Raw genomic sequence first — 16,852 nt, 5'->3', positions numbered from 1 at the left:
TCTCCTGCAGTAATATTTGCTTTACTGGGTATTTTAAGGCCGGGTTGTTATGGATGTTGTGGGTCTTCCTCTCCAGGCACCAAACAGCTCATGGCCAATGCAACGAGCGTGTGGACCATTACAACCCCAGCGGTTGAGAGTGTGGGGTCCCAACGCCAACAACGGTGCCATCTCCTCACCGTGCTGCTCCCAGCCATGGCTCAGAAGAGGGACACGTCTCCTCCTTCCCTCCCAGGGCACCAAGTGCACGGCTGTGGGGAAGGGCTGGTCTTGGGGATGCCGCTAATGCCCCCCCGCTCTGGCTGCTGCTCTTCCAAGTGGGACCTCCCGTGCACTGTTACTTTTCTGACACCATCTGGAGACTAATTTAGCCCCTGGAAAATACCAAAATACCACCATCATTTCAATGGGGGCTTGGGTAGCTTTTTTTTTTTTTTTTTTTTTTTTAATCAGATGGCTTTTCTTTATTATCTCCCACCTCCCAGCAGAACATGGAAATGTAAACAGTGTTTCTGCGACGCCAGGGCAGGTTTACCTTGCATCAGCTGAAGGATGCGTTTCTTCTCCAAACACAATGTGCCACCTCCCTCCTTCCCCCTCCAGCGCGTCCCAGTCAAAGCAACGTCTTCCAGCTCAGCCTACGTGTGTGCGCACACGCGCTTATTAACTTTTACATGTTAATTGAAAGGGCGGCATATGTTTAAGCTTTAATAATGACATCCTTTCTTCCCAAAGGGTCTTTAATCTTGCAACGAAGCGGTGAACAAAGGCAGCAGAGGAGCGGGGTTGCCGAGCGAGGCCGCTGGCACACGTGCGGATGGGAGCGACCCGCCAAGAAATGAGTTTTCAGGGTTCGGATCCAAAGCGTGTGCCTGACGGTCTGCGAAGGGTGACGAAGGGGAGGATTTGATGAGTAGGAGCTGGGTGTGAGGTTTCTTCCAGAGCTATTAAATAGGATAAAAGACAAATCTCCATTTAACATAGTGCCCTGCTACGCCTCTGCGCACTGGCCCGTGGGCCACCACCTGCATTTGCCTTTGCCTCTTCCTAGCCTGGCTTGTTAATATAAACTGACGGCGTTTATGGGCTGCAGCTATTCCTTGCTCTTTGTCCTGAGAATAAGACAGTTAAAGTCTCTGGATGCTCTTATAACACAAAAGAGGGAAATATGAAGCAGCTTTTCCTTGCGCTGGCGTTTGAGTTGCCAGACGCTGAAGCCACAATTGCAGCTATATGGGAAATACTACTTTATGGTCAACGGTATGGCTTAAAAATCCCTCTAATCCTGACTTATATCTGTGCCTCGGTGCTTCAATGCTGAAACATCTATAAAAATGACACTCGTGGATAACGTCGATGGGTTTGCGAGCCCAACCTTTGCGCTTTGGAGGGGTTTAGGTCCTTGGCTTTCGGAGATGCTATTTAAAGAGGTTCGAAGATTGAACGAGAAACCATTGCTTTGAGGGACGGAGTGCGATGTGTTACTGGTGAGGAGTCTCCCAAGGATGGTCGCTTTTGGCTGCCATACTGCAATAGGCGAGAAGCTGGGAAAATGCAGTAAAAAGAAGCGAACCCAATACAGAGAAACTGTGTGCCGTGCTTAGAGGTGCTGCTCTTCTGTTATTTACTTCTCGTCTGCTCTAAAAAAAAAAAAAAAAAAAAGAGGATTAAAAAGGAGGAAAAAAGAAAAAAGGGAGAAGAAAATAAGAGGAAAAAAGGGAAAACGGGGGGTGGGGAGGGAAAAAAAAAAGGGGGTGAAAAGTGAAAAAATAAAGGGGGGGAAAAAAAGAAGTCCTTCAAAAAGGAGCAGTCAATGTGCATGGCTAATCGACCAAAGCCCTGCCAAGCAAATCTTTTGTCAGATCGTCTGCCCGAAATCAAAACCCCGGACTCAGCAGGGCCCGTTACCGGCGTTCTGCCTACGAAGCAAGAAAGCGTAAAGCCCCCCGTTCCCGCTGCTTTGTTAAAAAGCCCTCGCGACACCAGCCCAGTCTCCCCCCGCCGCCGCCTGCTATAAAGTGGGGTGTCCAACGCTGCTGTCCATCGCGGTTTTGGTTTGGCTCCCGCTTTTGGTCTTGGATAGCAGCCAGCAGAAAATGTCTCAATACTCGGGAAAAGTAAGTAACGACCCAACCGCTCCCCTTTCAGCCTGGGGCTGGAGAGCCCGAGCATCCTCTGGGCTGAAGGAGTAGGTTAGGATAATATCCCGGAGGATGCGCCGTGAGTGGTGATACTGGGAGTAAACTCGGCAGCAGGGACAGGGAGGGTGCGGCAGAAGGAGCTGCGTTTCGGGAGCGGAGTTTCCTGTTTAAACATTCCTGCTGGAAATATGTGTGAGCGAGCACGAGGCGGCGAGAAGTGTCGTAAATGCGGGATGCGCTGCGTTCCCAGAAAAACAAATACGGTTCTTAGGAAAAAATGCCAGCGATGCCGTGCTCCTCTAGCTGGAAAGCAGCTAAAAAACCCCAACCAAACCATCCTAAAACGAAACGTCCGCAGGAGATTCCCATCTGCTCGAAACGGGGGTCTGGCCGTACCCCCGCTCCTCACGGTGGGACCGTTCTCCCTCTCCCCAGATCACTTTTTACGAAGGCAAATGCTTCACGGGCAGAAAGCTGGAGGTCTGCGGCAGCTGCAGCAGCTTCCAGGACCGAGGTTTCCTCAACCGAGTCAACTCCATCTGCGTCCAGAGCGGGGCTTGGGTCTGCTTCGATCACCCCGACTTCCGAGGGCAGCAGTACGTCCTGGAGCACGGCGAGTACCCCAATTTCTATCGCTGGAACGGCCGCAGCGACCACCTGGGCTCCTGCCGGCCTGTCGGGATGGTGAGTGGATGCCGCCGGTGCTTCCCTCTCCCGGCTGGAGCATCGGTGGGATGGAGCTACCATTGGGCTTTGTTTCTGCTGGTCACAGGAGCTCCGTGAATAAGTGTCATAAAAACCTATGCTCCTAAGAAATCATATGTCCCATTGAGATTTTCCAGATGAGGTGGCGAGGTCCTGCCGGCGTTACGTGTTTTCGTTTTTTAATGTGAGTTGCTATGAAATACTCATGGGAGAATTAAGAAGGAGGGTCGTTGCCAAAGGCAAGTTTGAGCCGCAGCAGCCCGGTCTCCCCACACACCCGGAGGGGGAGTGGGCAGCCCCAGGGCTTTCTGAACCAGTCCCATGGGGCAGCTGGGCTGCGGCTAGCAAATTTTAGCTGAATTCTCTGCTGTTGGGGAAAAAACCAACCAACCAAACAAAAAAAAACAACAAACAAACACTAATCCTAAACTAAATCCATTTTTTTCCCCATACTAGATAGCCCTCCCTTCATGGAGCTTTTAAAAACACCACCCGGAGGAAGGTTTAATTGGGAATATTAAAAAGTAGCAAAGAAAAATGAATTTGGGTTAGGATTCTCCTATCACTCATGACCTCTGGGGCCACGATGAATGCACCTGGAGCTGGTGGGATTTCTCGCTGGCCCTGAAGTTTCTTTTTGGCACGGCAATGGGTTTGTTTCAGCTCCGTAACATCCTTCCCAAAGCACCTCTGCAGTCCGTACATGGAGGGATGCTCTGCCCCGAGCCCTGGAGCCTGGCTGGTGTGAGGACATGCTCCTCCTTCCCTGGCCCACGATTTTCCCTGTGAGATGCCAGCGAGTGTTTCGAGGCATTTTCTGCAGTGCAGATTCCCGGAGGAATGTTTGCTCAGGCACCGTATCCGCTCGGCTGCTGCTGGCGGACGCCTGCTGTGGGGTTTGGCATCGCAGCCCGGCCTTCTTGTATGTTGACATGGCTTATTTGAAAAATGCAGTTAGGTATTCTTTGAATTTAGCTTTAAAATATCCTTTCCGCTCGCTCTGTCCCACATCCTACGCTGCAGGCTGCAGAAATCTCCCCGGAGGAGGTTATGTCCTGTCACCCTCAAGGGCTCACGCAGCAAAGACGATGCTGAGAAGGTTTCTTTTTCTTTTAATGTTTTTCCTTAAAGAAAGGCACAACAGCTCCCGTCAGGACCCCCAGCTACATGTGGAACTGGAGGCAATATAGATTAGTTTAGGAAAATTGTCTAACATCTTTGTACACTCTGGATATTTATCTTTTTTTTTTTTTTTTTTTTTTTTTGCTATGTGAGTGCACGGAGAGCTGCGGCTGCAGCTGATGCTGTATTTGGGACGGAGGGTTTGTGGGCTGATGGGGGGGATCCCCAGGTGAGCGAGGGGCTACGTGTGCCTGAGCTCACCACATCCCCCGAGCGATGCGTTTGCAGGTGGACGGCGGCTGCAGGAAGGTGCAGAGATGAGGGGTTTCTGGCTGCTTTTCTGGTGGCGTGGTGTGCTGGGAGGTGGCACCAGTTTGTGTGTACTCTGTGCATGCTGGCACTGGTGGCATTGACCTGCTTGTCACATTCCCCTTCCAAAGCACTCTTCTGTCTTCCTCTTTGCCTTATAAAAGCCGGGGAAATAATTTGCTGGGTTTTTTTTTTTGTTGTTGTTGTGGTTGACTTGAATCCCTTTGTTCCCCAGCACGGCGAACATTACAGGATCGAAATATTTGAGGGGAGCAATTTTAGCGGTCCCAGCCTGGAGCTGACGGAAGATTGCTCCTTCCTGCAGGGACAAGGCTGGGACAAGACCTGCATCAACGCCCTCAAAGTGTACGGCGATGGCGCGTAAGTAACCGTGTGCGTCCCGGCACGCAGCCGCTGCGGCGCTCCCTGCTCCGTGCCCCTTGTACCCAACATCGCAGGGGAGCGAGGCGGCTGCAGAGACTCCCCCTGTTGTGGAAAAGCCTGTCGATGCCGGGGGGGCTTGGAGAATGCCTAAAAATGTGAGTTAAGCCTATGGTTTAAAGGTAAATTTTGGTGCCTGCCCATTGAGAGCTGCTTCAAAGGAGCACGATGCTTGGAGGGTGGCAGCTAAGCACAAGTTACGAGAGCTCTGAGACACCTTTTTAAGGTGTATGAAACAAGAAGTCTAAACACAGCGCTTTTTTTTTTTTTTTTTTAGCTTTTTTTTTTTTTAAAAAACCCACATTTTTGTGCATGTTTCCAAACACCTCTTTAAAATCCATGCAGATGCTTTCGGGGAGGGCGGATGGACAGCTCTGGGTGATGCAGGTCAACATTTTTGCTTTGCAAGTGGTGTCACCCAGGCTTGCTGCAACACCAGCAATCTCCTCCTTGGACAGCAAAAATGAGGCAGCGGTGTCTCACCTTAAAATTAAATCCTGCCTCTGAAAGATGGGCAACTGCAGCAGTGATGCACGACCACCCTGATGGGGGGTTTTTGGTAACCCTCGGTGCCTCATGAACCTGCTTTGCAGATACGTTGCTGATGCTCAGCCCCATCCTGCTGCCCCTGCAGATGCTCCCGAAGCCTCGGCAGGACGGCAGCTTTGCCTTTTTCTTGCTGTTGGGTTGCAATTTGCATTTTTCTCAATTGTGTCAGTCCTTTTTATTTTTTATTTTTCTCTTGTTTTGAGACGGGTTGTTATCTGGCCATCTCCCCTTTCCTCCGTCCGACAATTGCATTCTCGCTGCAAGCGTGCTGGGAGTCGGGGAATGCCGTAAAATCCTCCCGCAGCCGGACAGAGGGTGGCTGGAGCTAGGGGACCCCCTGCAGAGGAGGGAGCGCAGAAAAGCTCTTTTCTGCCTGTCTTGGACATTATGCATCTCACCTTCACCCAGCATGGGATGTTGGACCTTTGTCCAAAAGCAATTTTTCCCTAGAATAGGAAAAAGTTTGTTGCCATTCAAGCTCGAGACATCCTGACAGCGAGTGTCCTGCAGGACCCTTTCTGATTCAACCGAGACCTCTCCTCTTCCAAAAATCCAGGCTTACAATCAGGCAGTGGTGGTTCATTCAAGCTAAGGAGCAGAGCTACCAGCTCCCCATGGGAAGAAATGGCTGGAGCCCACCAGGCAGTCCATTAGTGCTGAGCATTTGAAGCGAAAGGCATTTGAGTACCAACACTATAAAGCCAAGAGAGAGCCTGTGAGTACTCTGGCAAGAGCCGTAGGGACAATTATTTACCATGTGTGTCCCTGTAGCAGAGCTCGGAGCTTGAGAAATTGGGAAGCTGCCCAGAAACTTTCAAGCACTTAAATTTTTTAGACTGATTTCCCCTCCCTCTCCCCCCGCAAAATATATAAGGGGCACAAAGCTTGCTTCCCCTCGCATGGGAGCCTAGACTGGTTATGTTAACGTTACACAACTTCTCAAAGGCTTCGAGTAGTGATAAAGAAAAAATATAGAAAAAAATAAAAGTACTGAGAAGAACATGGGTTTGTAGCATTACATTCAGACCCTGGGAAGATGGATGTTGCAAGTCCGTGGAAGGGTCTGTAAAGGCCATTAAAAGGTAGGACAGCGCAGAGGGACCTGCTGGCCCCGGACTGCAGGAGGAGGGAGGGAGGGAAGGAGGAGATACTGCAGCAGAGAGGTGAGACCAGGGAGGAGAAAAAGATCCTACGGCACCTCTTTTCTCCTTTAGATGGATCATAGAAGCCCAGGTGCCCCCAAAGGTGCTGGGCTCAGCCTGGCAAAGCCCTCCCAGGACCCATCCTCGACTGTTTGGGGAGCAGAGGAGACGGGGTCACCGGAGATGAGGGGAGTTTCAGCCACAGGCTGTGTCCAGCGCATCCCCAGCCTGAAAACGGGTCTGTTTTACCCTGTGCATGCTGAAAGCAGGCATAAAGCAGGGTCCTCCTAAGTTCCCTTCCTGCCAAAGTCTTGCTCTGCAATTTTCTCCCTCAATTCCCACAACGCAACATGCGTTAGATACCGAAATATTTGCTTCCCTTCCAAAATCCATGGATGGTGTCACGTGCTGTTAAAATGCTGCTGCCTTCACTTGCGGGGGTGGCCATGCCTGCGGGAAGTGATGATGGATCAGCTGGAAACACGGGAAGGGAGAGAAACGTCTGCCTTTGGCATGGTGCGCGGTGGGGCTGAGGGTGTCCAGCACCTTCCCCGCTGCCCTTTTGGGGCTGGTGATTGTTACCCCACACAGCCAGAAAGGCTGATGATAAAGCTGATAAAACCATGTTGGAAATGAGATTGCTATTTTGGAGCAGTTTTGAGATGTTACCGCCTCCTCGGAAGCTGTTGCGGTTTGCATGGCGAGCGGCTTTGCCCGTCCCACGGGCAGAGCCAGCTCCAGTATCACATATGGTATCATCTGGTGTTAGACGAAGACATGCGCATCTTGTCCTCCTTTGTGCCTCAGCCGTTCCACAGAGGATTGCTTAGAAATAACAACTTTAAAAAGCTGAATTTGTTTTACAGCCCGGGAGAGAATACCCCAAAAAAGGGCTTTCCAGCACTATGGTGATGTAACTGGAAGGAACCAGACCAACCATTTATTCTGCTGAAGCATTTATGAGCGTTTGGTAAATGTTCCACAGTCAGGCTGTGAAATATCAACCAGAACAGGTACCCAGACGTTGCTGCTCAATAAAAGTTACCTGTTCCTCAGCAGAGGCAATAGCTGCTCATGGCACTGCTCAAGTCCTTCGTGGAGAATGAGTGACCTTGAACCCTACTGAAAGCACCCTGCTTGGTTCAGGCTGAAGCTGCAGCACTCCCCTGCTAGCTTTTTCAGTGCTAGCAGCCAGTTTTGGCTTGTAGGGCTTGTGCTAGTTCCATGCGAGTCTTATTCCCTTGTCCTCTGGGTTTATGTGCTAATGAAACACAGCACCGAGATGTTTGAGGGCTGCGTGCTATGTGCCTGGATCAGCCCTCCCATGCTGGGCTTGAGGACAGGATCATCTTTTTTTGTTGTTGTTTTTAGGGCTCCTGACTGACTTGATTTCCTCTCTTGCCAATGGTCTCAGAGAACATAAATTTTAGGCAATAAAGGAACAGCTAAGTGAGCCATACAAGTCTTCACTCATCACCTTGCACTGGAGATACGCTTCACTCCCATCTTTCTGCTATTCCTTTTATTCTTCTTTTTTGCAGCCTTTCCCTAAGCAGAGGGAGAAGCTGGTGGGTTCTCATCACCACACCAGGTCATACAGTCTGCTTCCATCTACCCCAAGGTCCGTCCCATTCCCTCCATGCAACTGTGCGGACACATCAACTGTATGTCTGGAGAGAAACGCAGAGATCTTGGGGAAAGACAATGATTACGAGGGGCTGCTCTACCACCTGCATTATTTTTCAGGGTCCAGCAGTTGTTGAAAGATGCCCTAGAGCAGTGGTGGTGGGCCAGCAATGAATTGTGAACATCCCTGTCCTACCACCATGCAGTATTTTCAATAACGTTAGGCATTCCAAGCAGGAGGGAGTGATTGGAAGGTGCTGAAAATAGGATCAGGAGCTCTTTTCAGGAGTGCTTGAGGGAAGGATGGTGAGCTGATGGAGAAAGAGGCTCAAAAATATGGAGAAGTGCATATAAGCTGAAGGGATGGGGCAGAAAAGGAAGGAAGCCATGTGTGCCTTATGAACAAGGCTGGGGTGTATCTAGAGAAGGAGAATAATTTTATAAATTGTTCCTAATTAAGCTAAAGAGCTGAGCACGCTGTCTGACAGTGTGCATCAGGATATGTGATGGAGGGACATGGCTTTGGGGCAACCTGCCGTTACGCTCCCATGAGCAGTAGGCAGCCTTCTCGACGCGCTGCAAAGCGCACTTCAAAGGAGGAGTCAGAGGATGACTTTGTAATTCTGGTTCGGATATAAACTGGCTGCAAAAAGTGCCAAAGAATGAACTTGTTTGTTTGCAGGAAACGCTCGGAATCCAAATGTCTTGGCTGAGCACATTGCAGCAATGCTGCAGAAAAGGGTTGTGCAAGCGCGGGCAGCGCGGTGGAGAGGGCCACCAGGCAGGCGTGTGCCCGACGTGCACAGTTGGATTAGTGCACCGACAGATGGGAGAAGGGACCCACCACACTCCCACCTGGTGTCCTCTCAGAAACACAAAATAAATCCAAATATGTCACGGAATCCATAAGGTGGCTCGACTAAACCTAACCTTTTGCTTTTTTTTTTTTTTTTTTTTAATAATGCCCGTGGGTGGCTGGTTTTATAAACAACTTTTTTCCTAGGCCTCCAGCTTTTTGCTCTGGGTCAGACTGCTCTGAGTTCCCCAGCTGTTGTCTGACCCTGGAGGCCCAGCAGTCTTTGACCCATCCACTCCTTCAAGGAGTTTCTCCCTGGAAATCCCACATACAGTAGGTCCCAACCCCGATGTCACAGCTGAATTCCTGGCAAGAGGCAAACCACAGAAACCAAATGATTTGGAAGATTGCATTTGTGCTCTGTTGTCATTGCTGAGCAAATAGTTGGGACAAGCAGCAAAGATCCTTGTAAAAGCTTTAAAAAAGCTGGGAAGAGAAGAACGAGACAGAGGTGAGCAGTTCAGCAATGATGGGGTGGAAACACAATGGTAAAACTATCAGAGCAATGGCAAAACTTCATTAAAAAGTATAGGAAATTTAAATAGAGGAAGGAGGTGACACAAGCGGCCACATTAAGATCATGGCACAGTGTGTACTAAAAGAATGAAGGGGGAGAAGAGCAGCAGAATTTGTCCATCTTGACCATCAGAATTGCTCCTGACTTGAAGACCTTCAAATGGAAAAAGACATGCTAAAGAAATGTAACCCAAGAAGCCCGCCATGCCAAAGTCACCAAGGTTGTTGAGCGGGGTTGACTATATTCCAAGGGAAAGTCATAGTTACATTCTACATTCTCTACATTGGGAGTTATCTTCCCTTTAAGTGAAGATAACCAAGCCAAGTCCTGCTGTCTGTTGGAAAGCATCAAAGAGAGGCCACTGAGAATTGCTAGCAAAGACAGAAATTATTAAATATGGTTCCCATCATAGCTCATGAGTCAGTTCAAAGAGGTAAAACATCCTTCAAGCATTGCACATTTCTTACAGTCCAAAATGGGTCTATCCAGGGGCTGAGGGGACTCATGTCCTTCTTTAGCGCTATCAAATTTGTTCTGTTGCACATGGTGAAGCTCAGAGAGATCCATTCCTACAGCCATGTGAAGCTGGGAGCCCCTGGTCCCAGGCTTCATTGCTGGTGTAACCCAAAACAACTTCTTCTAAAGGCAAGGTGCAATCTGGCTGTGGATAATTGCCAGGCTACACTGGAAACAGGAGGAAGCCCAGCAGTTAACTCCACTGGAGGCATTTCTGTGTGCAGGATGGGACCAGGACTGCAGAGGGACCACTGGGCCCTGGTAGTTTGCAGTACGTGGGCGTGAGGCCACCTCACATGACCACATTGTTGGGAGCCAAGTAACCCTCTCTTTCTGCTCAGGTGGGTGCTGTATGAGGAGCCCAACTACCGAGGCCGTATGTATGTGGTGGAGCGGGGTGAGTTCAGCAGCTTTGATGCATGGCAGGCACGCAGCGCGAATGTCCAATCCATCAGGAGAGTCATCAACTACTTCTAGCTGAGCTTTCATCCTACCAGCGATGGCCTGCTGAGACCGGGCACCACCCTCCTTCCCACTCACTGACCTGTGGAATAAATTGTTAAACACCAGCTTTTGGCTCTACGTACTTTTTTCCCATCACTTGCACAAGTTCAAGAGGGAATGGACTTGCAACCTTTCTAAGCTTGATTTACGTGCTATGAATTTGCTTTTTTATCCTGCAGTGATTTATAAGGAGGACATGGGGGTGATAGGCCAGAACTGGTGTTGACAAGCAGACCTAGGAACGTGCTCCCCGGTGCGGTTGTGGTCTGACACGTGTTCACTGTGGCCCATCCAGGGCCACCATGCGATGGACCCAGTTGACTCCTGATGCCTGGAGGGGGTCATGTTGCTGCACATGTGCATTTTGAGCACAGGCACACAGCCGTCGGAGGCTCTGTTTGTGCCATGTGAGGACACATGTGAAGATCATGTCAGGATCTGACCGACTTGTGGGATCTGTCTGAGCACGACACGCTGGTCCTTATTCAAATGTGATAGAAATCATTCATCCTGAGTTACGTTGACTTTAGATCAGCACATGTTAAAAATATATATATTAAAAAATTCCCTGAAGGCACAAAACCTGAGCAATCTTCTGTTTGCTCCCTGATTCATAAGCTCTTCAGCAGATGATGACATTTTGAGGGGGTGACAGCAAAGAAAAACAGCCACGGCACTGTCACTTTCTGCACAACCCTCTTCCCAGCCTTCTGCCCCTTCAGTACTCCCACTCCATCCCAGTTGTTTCCGTGCCCCTGAACCCCATTTGATGCTTGGCAGCCAGATGAGAACAGCTCTGCCCATTCAGCTATGGACCATCCACTACGGCCTGGGCGTTTCCCTTGCAGTCAGCGCCCAAAAGTCAGATCTAGCCTCCTTTCTGTAAAATCATAAACTCTGTTCAGTATTAGCTAAGAGTGTTTCTGGCTATTTCAGAAAGGGATCATTTTCTTCTTTTCACTCTGCTATTCTATTAGCTGTTAAGGCTTGGCTGTCTGATGGATCCTGACAGGCATGGGCATGGTGCCGGCAGAGCTGCAAAGCTCTGTGTTAATCCAGTGGGAAGGCTGCTGATCTAACGACTGTCCCCAGCCCTTCGGAGGGACGTGAGCGAGGCTGACAGGTCCCCAGCACACTGGAGCACGAGGCGCCTCTGCCTTCAGGGTTGCTCCGCTTTGCGGGTCTGCAACGGGATCCTGCTCTTCACAGGGCGATAGGGAGGAGCAGAGGTCCATGCTCTGTGCCAGGGCGGGAGGCTGGCTGGTCCCATACCGCCTCCCAGTCTGACACCGGGATCATCTGCCATTCGATCAGTTCACACTCACCCTCCTCCTAGTTCATCTTTCCAGACAGAGCTTCTTGGCTCCCTGTGGCTCTCTACCAGTTACAGGACTGGGGCAATTGGTAACATCTGGGCCTGTGCCTGTGTGAGAAGGACACGTGCTGTTCCCGTGATGAAGCCGTAACATTGGTAGAGTTGCGTCAATTGAGATTTGCCCCAGATGCACATATGCCATATATGTGTTGGGCGAGGTATGGAAATACAAAAAAAAAATAATCTATATTCTGACTTTAACAATAGTTTGGGTGATGTTTGCCTTAGCAATGACACAAGCAATTTTGTCCTCTTGTGGACAGCCTACGGTCTGGATGTCATCCTCTACTCAAATCATTGCAGAAGCACTATAGAAGCACTATACACCAGATCAGCTCTGGACTTTGATGGCCATGTCCTGGGTGGCTTGTGGTGACATGTGGTCAATCGAAGCTGTAAAAATATTTAAGCATCTTTAATGGATTGCAAGGTATTTCTGTGTCAGAGAAGAAGGCAGGGAAATGATTCATTCATTGAGTGGGATGCACAAATGTACAACCCGTGCATCAACTCTTGCGTATTTCATTTTCTTTTAATTAAATGCAGCTTACGAAAGATTTTAGGAGTCCTTCCAGGATTAGCGTTGCTCTTGCTTCATGAAGGCTCTAAGCAGCTCCTGAGCTCAATGCACTCTATTAAAAGGTAATATCCAGTCATATGCATTGCTCTCTGATGTGACCTTCTGGCCATTAATCTGTTAAAAATCCCAAATGTTGTCCCAAAGAAAGACAGGCATTGAATTGTGAGTAGCTTTAAAGGAGGGTTTTCATTCATTTGAAGCACGTTCAATGTCACGGTGCAGCATGAAGGATAAAGAAAAAAAGGCTTTAAAATATACACTAACTGGAATCCCAGATGTCCTCCCAGTTGGAGGACAAAAGAAAAGAAAATAAAGAACAACCATCCACCCACATTCCCCTGAGAACAACAGCATAAGCCCAGAAATCCCCACACCCGGGTTTCTCGACACTTTGCGCACACAGCCAGGGAAGGTGACTCTCCCACTAATGTTGGGGATCAGACCTGCGACATCGCAGACATTCTGCTGTATGGCTTCCAGTGTCCAGTGGTTCAACCTCCCCCCGCGCGGACCAGCCCGTAGAGGAACCCACTGACATCCCTCCCTGTCCTTAATGGGATACGTGGGACTGTGCACGTACACGCAGATGTACAGGCTGACTCCAACACACAGCTACTGTGTGCAAGCCCACTTCATCTATACACTTCAAACTCATCATTTGTTTATACGTTCTAGTAGATTAATACTTGTTATTTAAATTGTGGAAGTACTTAGGAGCCCCAGTCCTGGACTGAACCCTGCTGCGTGCTAGGAGTTAAAAGCACAAAAAAGGCAGGCTGGTTAATCCCTGCTGTTGCGTACAACCCTCTTTGTAACTAGCTAGCATTTAGCCATCTATAGCACATTTTACGCAGGTCCGTAACGTGCCTACAGACTAAATACTCATCATTTATTAATATCTGATATCCCATTTATGAACACATTCTCAATGCAAACAGTTAGCCTCATGTGAACACTATTTAAAAAAATCTTCTGCATGCAGAAGTCTAATATCGCTAAAAACTGACAGTGGGGAATTGAGTTCCATCTATTTTTTCTTGATTTGAAACCTAAGTAGGGTGGCCATGGGCCGAATCCAAGCACTGATGCTGCAGGAACACGCATTGCGTTGGCAGCGGGGGGATGTGGCTCTCCTCTTCCTTTTCCCTCCCCCTCCTTGCTAAATCTGCACTTGTTTAAAGGACAGAATGTACAGATCCCATATGTTTGCTAGTGGTTTGGGTTTGGTTTTTTTAAAGATTATTGACATTGCTGTAGTATGAAATGGTATGATTTGTGAGTTTGTAGCATATAAAATATAAATGGCAAAAACGCCAGCTTGATGTGAAGTGGATGTGAGATTGTGCAGCAGAGATTTGAGCTGTACGTCATTAAACTGTATGGCTGAATGAGTTCTGCTACGTGCACTGAGGAGGCAAGCAATGGATTAAGTAAATTGGAAACTACGCTACAAAATGCTAGAGATAAAACAAAGATTCAAAAATGAACAAAAGGGACTAGTTATTAATTACAAGAGAGAGAACTAAATGAAATCAGCTCCATCTGGAAAACCAGGAAAGCCCTAATAATCAGCATTACTGGGCTTGGCCAGGCTGCTGCAGTGTAATATTCGGAATAACTTTGAATTACATCTGGCCCCAAAGCAAATAGCTCCTGCCAGAATGCCTGCATACACAAATGTCCTTTCTCTGTAGCTGGGTAATGTGGGAATTTGATGGAATACCTCTTTCAAATGAATCCTTGGAAGATATCTGAGCAACTGTAGTGCTTTTGCATTGCTATATTACCCCGTATGCGTATATATAGCGATGATAAGGAGGAAACTGCCTACTGATCCACTCTTGGCATGTTTGATGTTGTCATAGCTCAAATGAATCTCTACTAACTGCTTACACAGGCGAAAGGGCTGCCCAGCCACCTCCCTGCCCCGGGGAATTCAAGGGGCGTTATCCTGCTATTGAGGCCGCCCAACGCTCACACCTTCCTGGGCTTTCTTCTCTCCTCCGCCAGAGACACCTCTCTGGACCTTGTAAAAACTAATTCACTCCTTGGTGTCTGCTAAAGCTGTTTTATTAGTTAAGTAGAAAGTCTTGCTCAACAGTGACCTCTTTGACTGATTGCAGAAAGGAAACGAACAGCTTCAAAGGACGTCTCCGACCTCTGGCACCAGGAGGAGAGCCATGGTCACTGTTAAAGCCTGAGCAATGGTAGGGTAAAAATGTAGAGGGAACACTTCTTAGTGCTCTGGGAGCACTGACAAATATCCTGGCTCCTATGCTTCAGCTGGTTTGGTTTTAGCTTTAGCTTTCTTTTCCCTGTTGTATTGAAACCAAGGGAAAATTAACTTGGGTGAAAACAGAATTGGCTTTGAAATTTTTACTGTCCATGGGATATTAAAACTCTTGCCCAGGAGTAAATCTGATATAGCTAACAGGTCTTTGAATCAGATGGTATCTGTTTGATGCCATCAGCCTATTCAGCATTGAAAATGGTGATTTGTTTGGGTTTTATTGGAGAGGTTAAATTCAGTTAAATCAACCTCCAGTGTCTGGGACTTGTGCAGTTTGGTGTCCTCCTGTTCCAAGAGTAACCATTCAATCAGCAGAGGAGGTGCAATAAACATCTTGCACAATTTGACCTGTTCCCATATTTACAGGGAATGAACAAAACCAAACACACATGGAAAAAAGTGGAAAAGGACAGAAGTAAAATGTGTATGAATTTTCCGTGGAGCAACAGAAACTCTGAAGAAAGAGCAAAGGGGTGCACCATATTTTCCATGGACAGCTGACCATCTTTACGTGGGTCGGCATAAATCAGTTTGCAATCAAGTCAAGCTGTCCCAGTTTAAGCATGTTAACATATGGAGGAATGTACCACTGTATTCAGTCAAATTGTGCGTGAAGCAAACATGAAATCATATTGAAATTGTTAATGCAAATTCCTTCTTTGAATATGATGATCTCTAGTGGATTGCGGTCAATCCGCACTTTGTGTAGGCATTCACACCTGCACTCACAGTCCAAAAGGCACTAAATGCTTCCTCTCAGTCAGAATGGTTTCATGTGCTCCTGCTAGGATACTCCAACATCTGGGATGGTGAAGGATCAGTCCCTGCTATTCCATGGCAAAAAGGCGGTTTTAAAAATGTTGTTTAGCTCATTGGAGCAGTTTTGGGATGCCGCCACTTGGTTTGTTTAGCCGGATATAAACTAAGATAGCTGTTTTCTCATGTGAGTAGTTCTTGCTGGTCACTGGCGTTGCTCATTACCTATGATGGGGTAAGAGAGCAGTGCAACTCCTTCCCCGCAAGACACCACACCAGGCAAGACAACCCACTCATGGTCAGCACAGGTTTATTCATGTTTTGGGAGAGGTGCTTGTAAGCTTTGACGTTGCTTCCCCATGATCACGGTGGTGGGAAAGTGGGTGAATGATCCTGACTCATAGATGGGCACAACTCTGTGGTTTCAGCTGACTTTCCCCTTGCATTTTTTGTGCTGTTGGAAAACCCACAGCTTAGAGAGAGCAATAGCAAAAGAGTGTCCATGGAACGGACCTCTTCTTTGTGTATCTTACTGAAGGTAGCCACCACCAAAACAAGTCTCTTACCTGTACGTGAAGCAGTGCTATGTGCTGTATGTGCCATAAGGTACTAGTGCATAACTGAGCCCTGTCTGACACGGTAAGATGCCTAATATTATAAGCTTAGTTTAGTTCTGCAGGGCAGGCTGTACATGAATCCCGCTTTCAAATCATGCTAAAGTTTGCAAGGAAACAAAGCACAGTGTGGGCCAGTCCACACGCAGAGCTGACCTGCTAAACTATGCGAGCGCAACAGCTGCTCCAGTAATGTAAGTGGGAATCAAAACTGCTGAGATTTGCAGAGCTTTATGTGGTTGTCATTGGTTTTCTTGGCTGGTAATGCAAGAAGAAAATAATAACATTTGAGTCATCTGAACCTACAATAATAATAATAATAATAACAGGATTCCAAAGGTTTTATTTTGTGTGTATCCTGCTATTATTGACTTGCCCTTTGAAATTATTTTTCTGAAAATAATAGAGCTTCTTTTTTTCACTGGCGGTTTGGGCCAGATTAATTCATCATCTACCTTTTAAAAAGAGAGAGGAAAAAAAGCAGGCAAACACCATTTTGACTTCTGGAATTTATCATTTTAGTTCAGGTATAACTACAGAGCCGACAATCTGCATTTCAAAGGTTTCAGACTTCTCGTCTTACAATTTATTAATAAATGATATTTAACAGTCAACTTCCTCGACAATTAAGGATCACACACATCCCATCAGAAACAGGGACTTCCGTGATACTGGAAAAACTTCTGATTGCACTGAATGATTCTTCTTCTCAGCTTCATTCAGACAATACAGAAACAAAAAAAAATTCTGGTAGGAATCCAAAACCTCTGTAACAACCCCCCAGGCCTGGGATTTGTCTAATAGTTTGC

At 47.8% G+C, this 16,852-nt stretch overlaps 1 protein-coding gene across 1 annotated transcript; it reads left to right on the top strand.

Moving 5' to 3' along the window:
* Positions 1-2,096: 2,096 nt before the first annotated feature.
* CRYGN (crystallin gamma N) lies at positions 2,097-10,401 on the top strand (the record flags this gene model as incomplete). The annotated part of the gene is made up of 4 exons (XM_082499396.1): positions 2,097-2,117; positions 2,577-2,825; positions 4,513-4,658; positions 10,266-10,401. The coding sequence occupies 4 exons, from the start codon at positions 2,097-2,099 to the stop codon at positions 10,399-10,401; spliced, it is 552 nt and encodes a 183-aa protein (XP_082355522.1).
* Between the last annotated feature and the right edge of the window lie 6,451 nt (positions 10,402-16,852).

The sequence above is a fragment of the Vanellus vanellus genome, assembly GCF_965231255.1.
Source record: "Vanellus vanellus genome assembly, chromosome: 2".
NCBI lineage: Eukaryota > Metazoa > Chordata > Aves > Charadriiformes > Charadriidae > Vanellus > Vanellus vanellus.
Note: the sequence above shows the minus strand (reverse complement) of the source record. Positions and strands in the feature narration are given on the sequence as shown.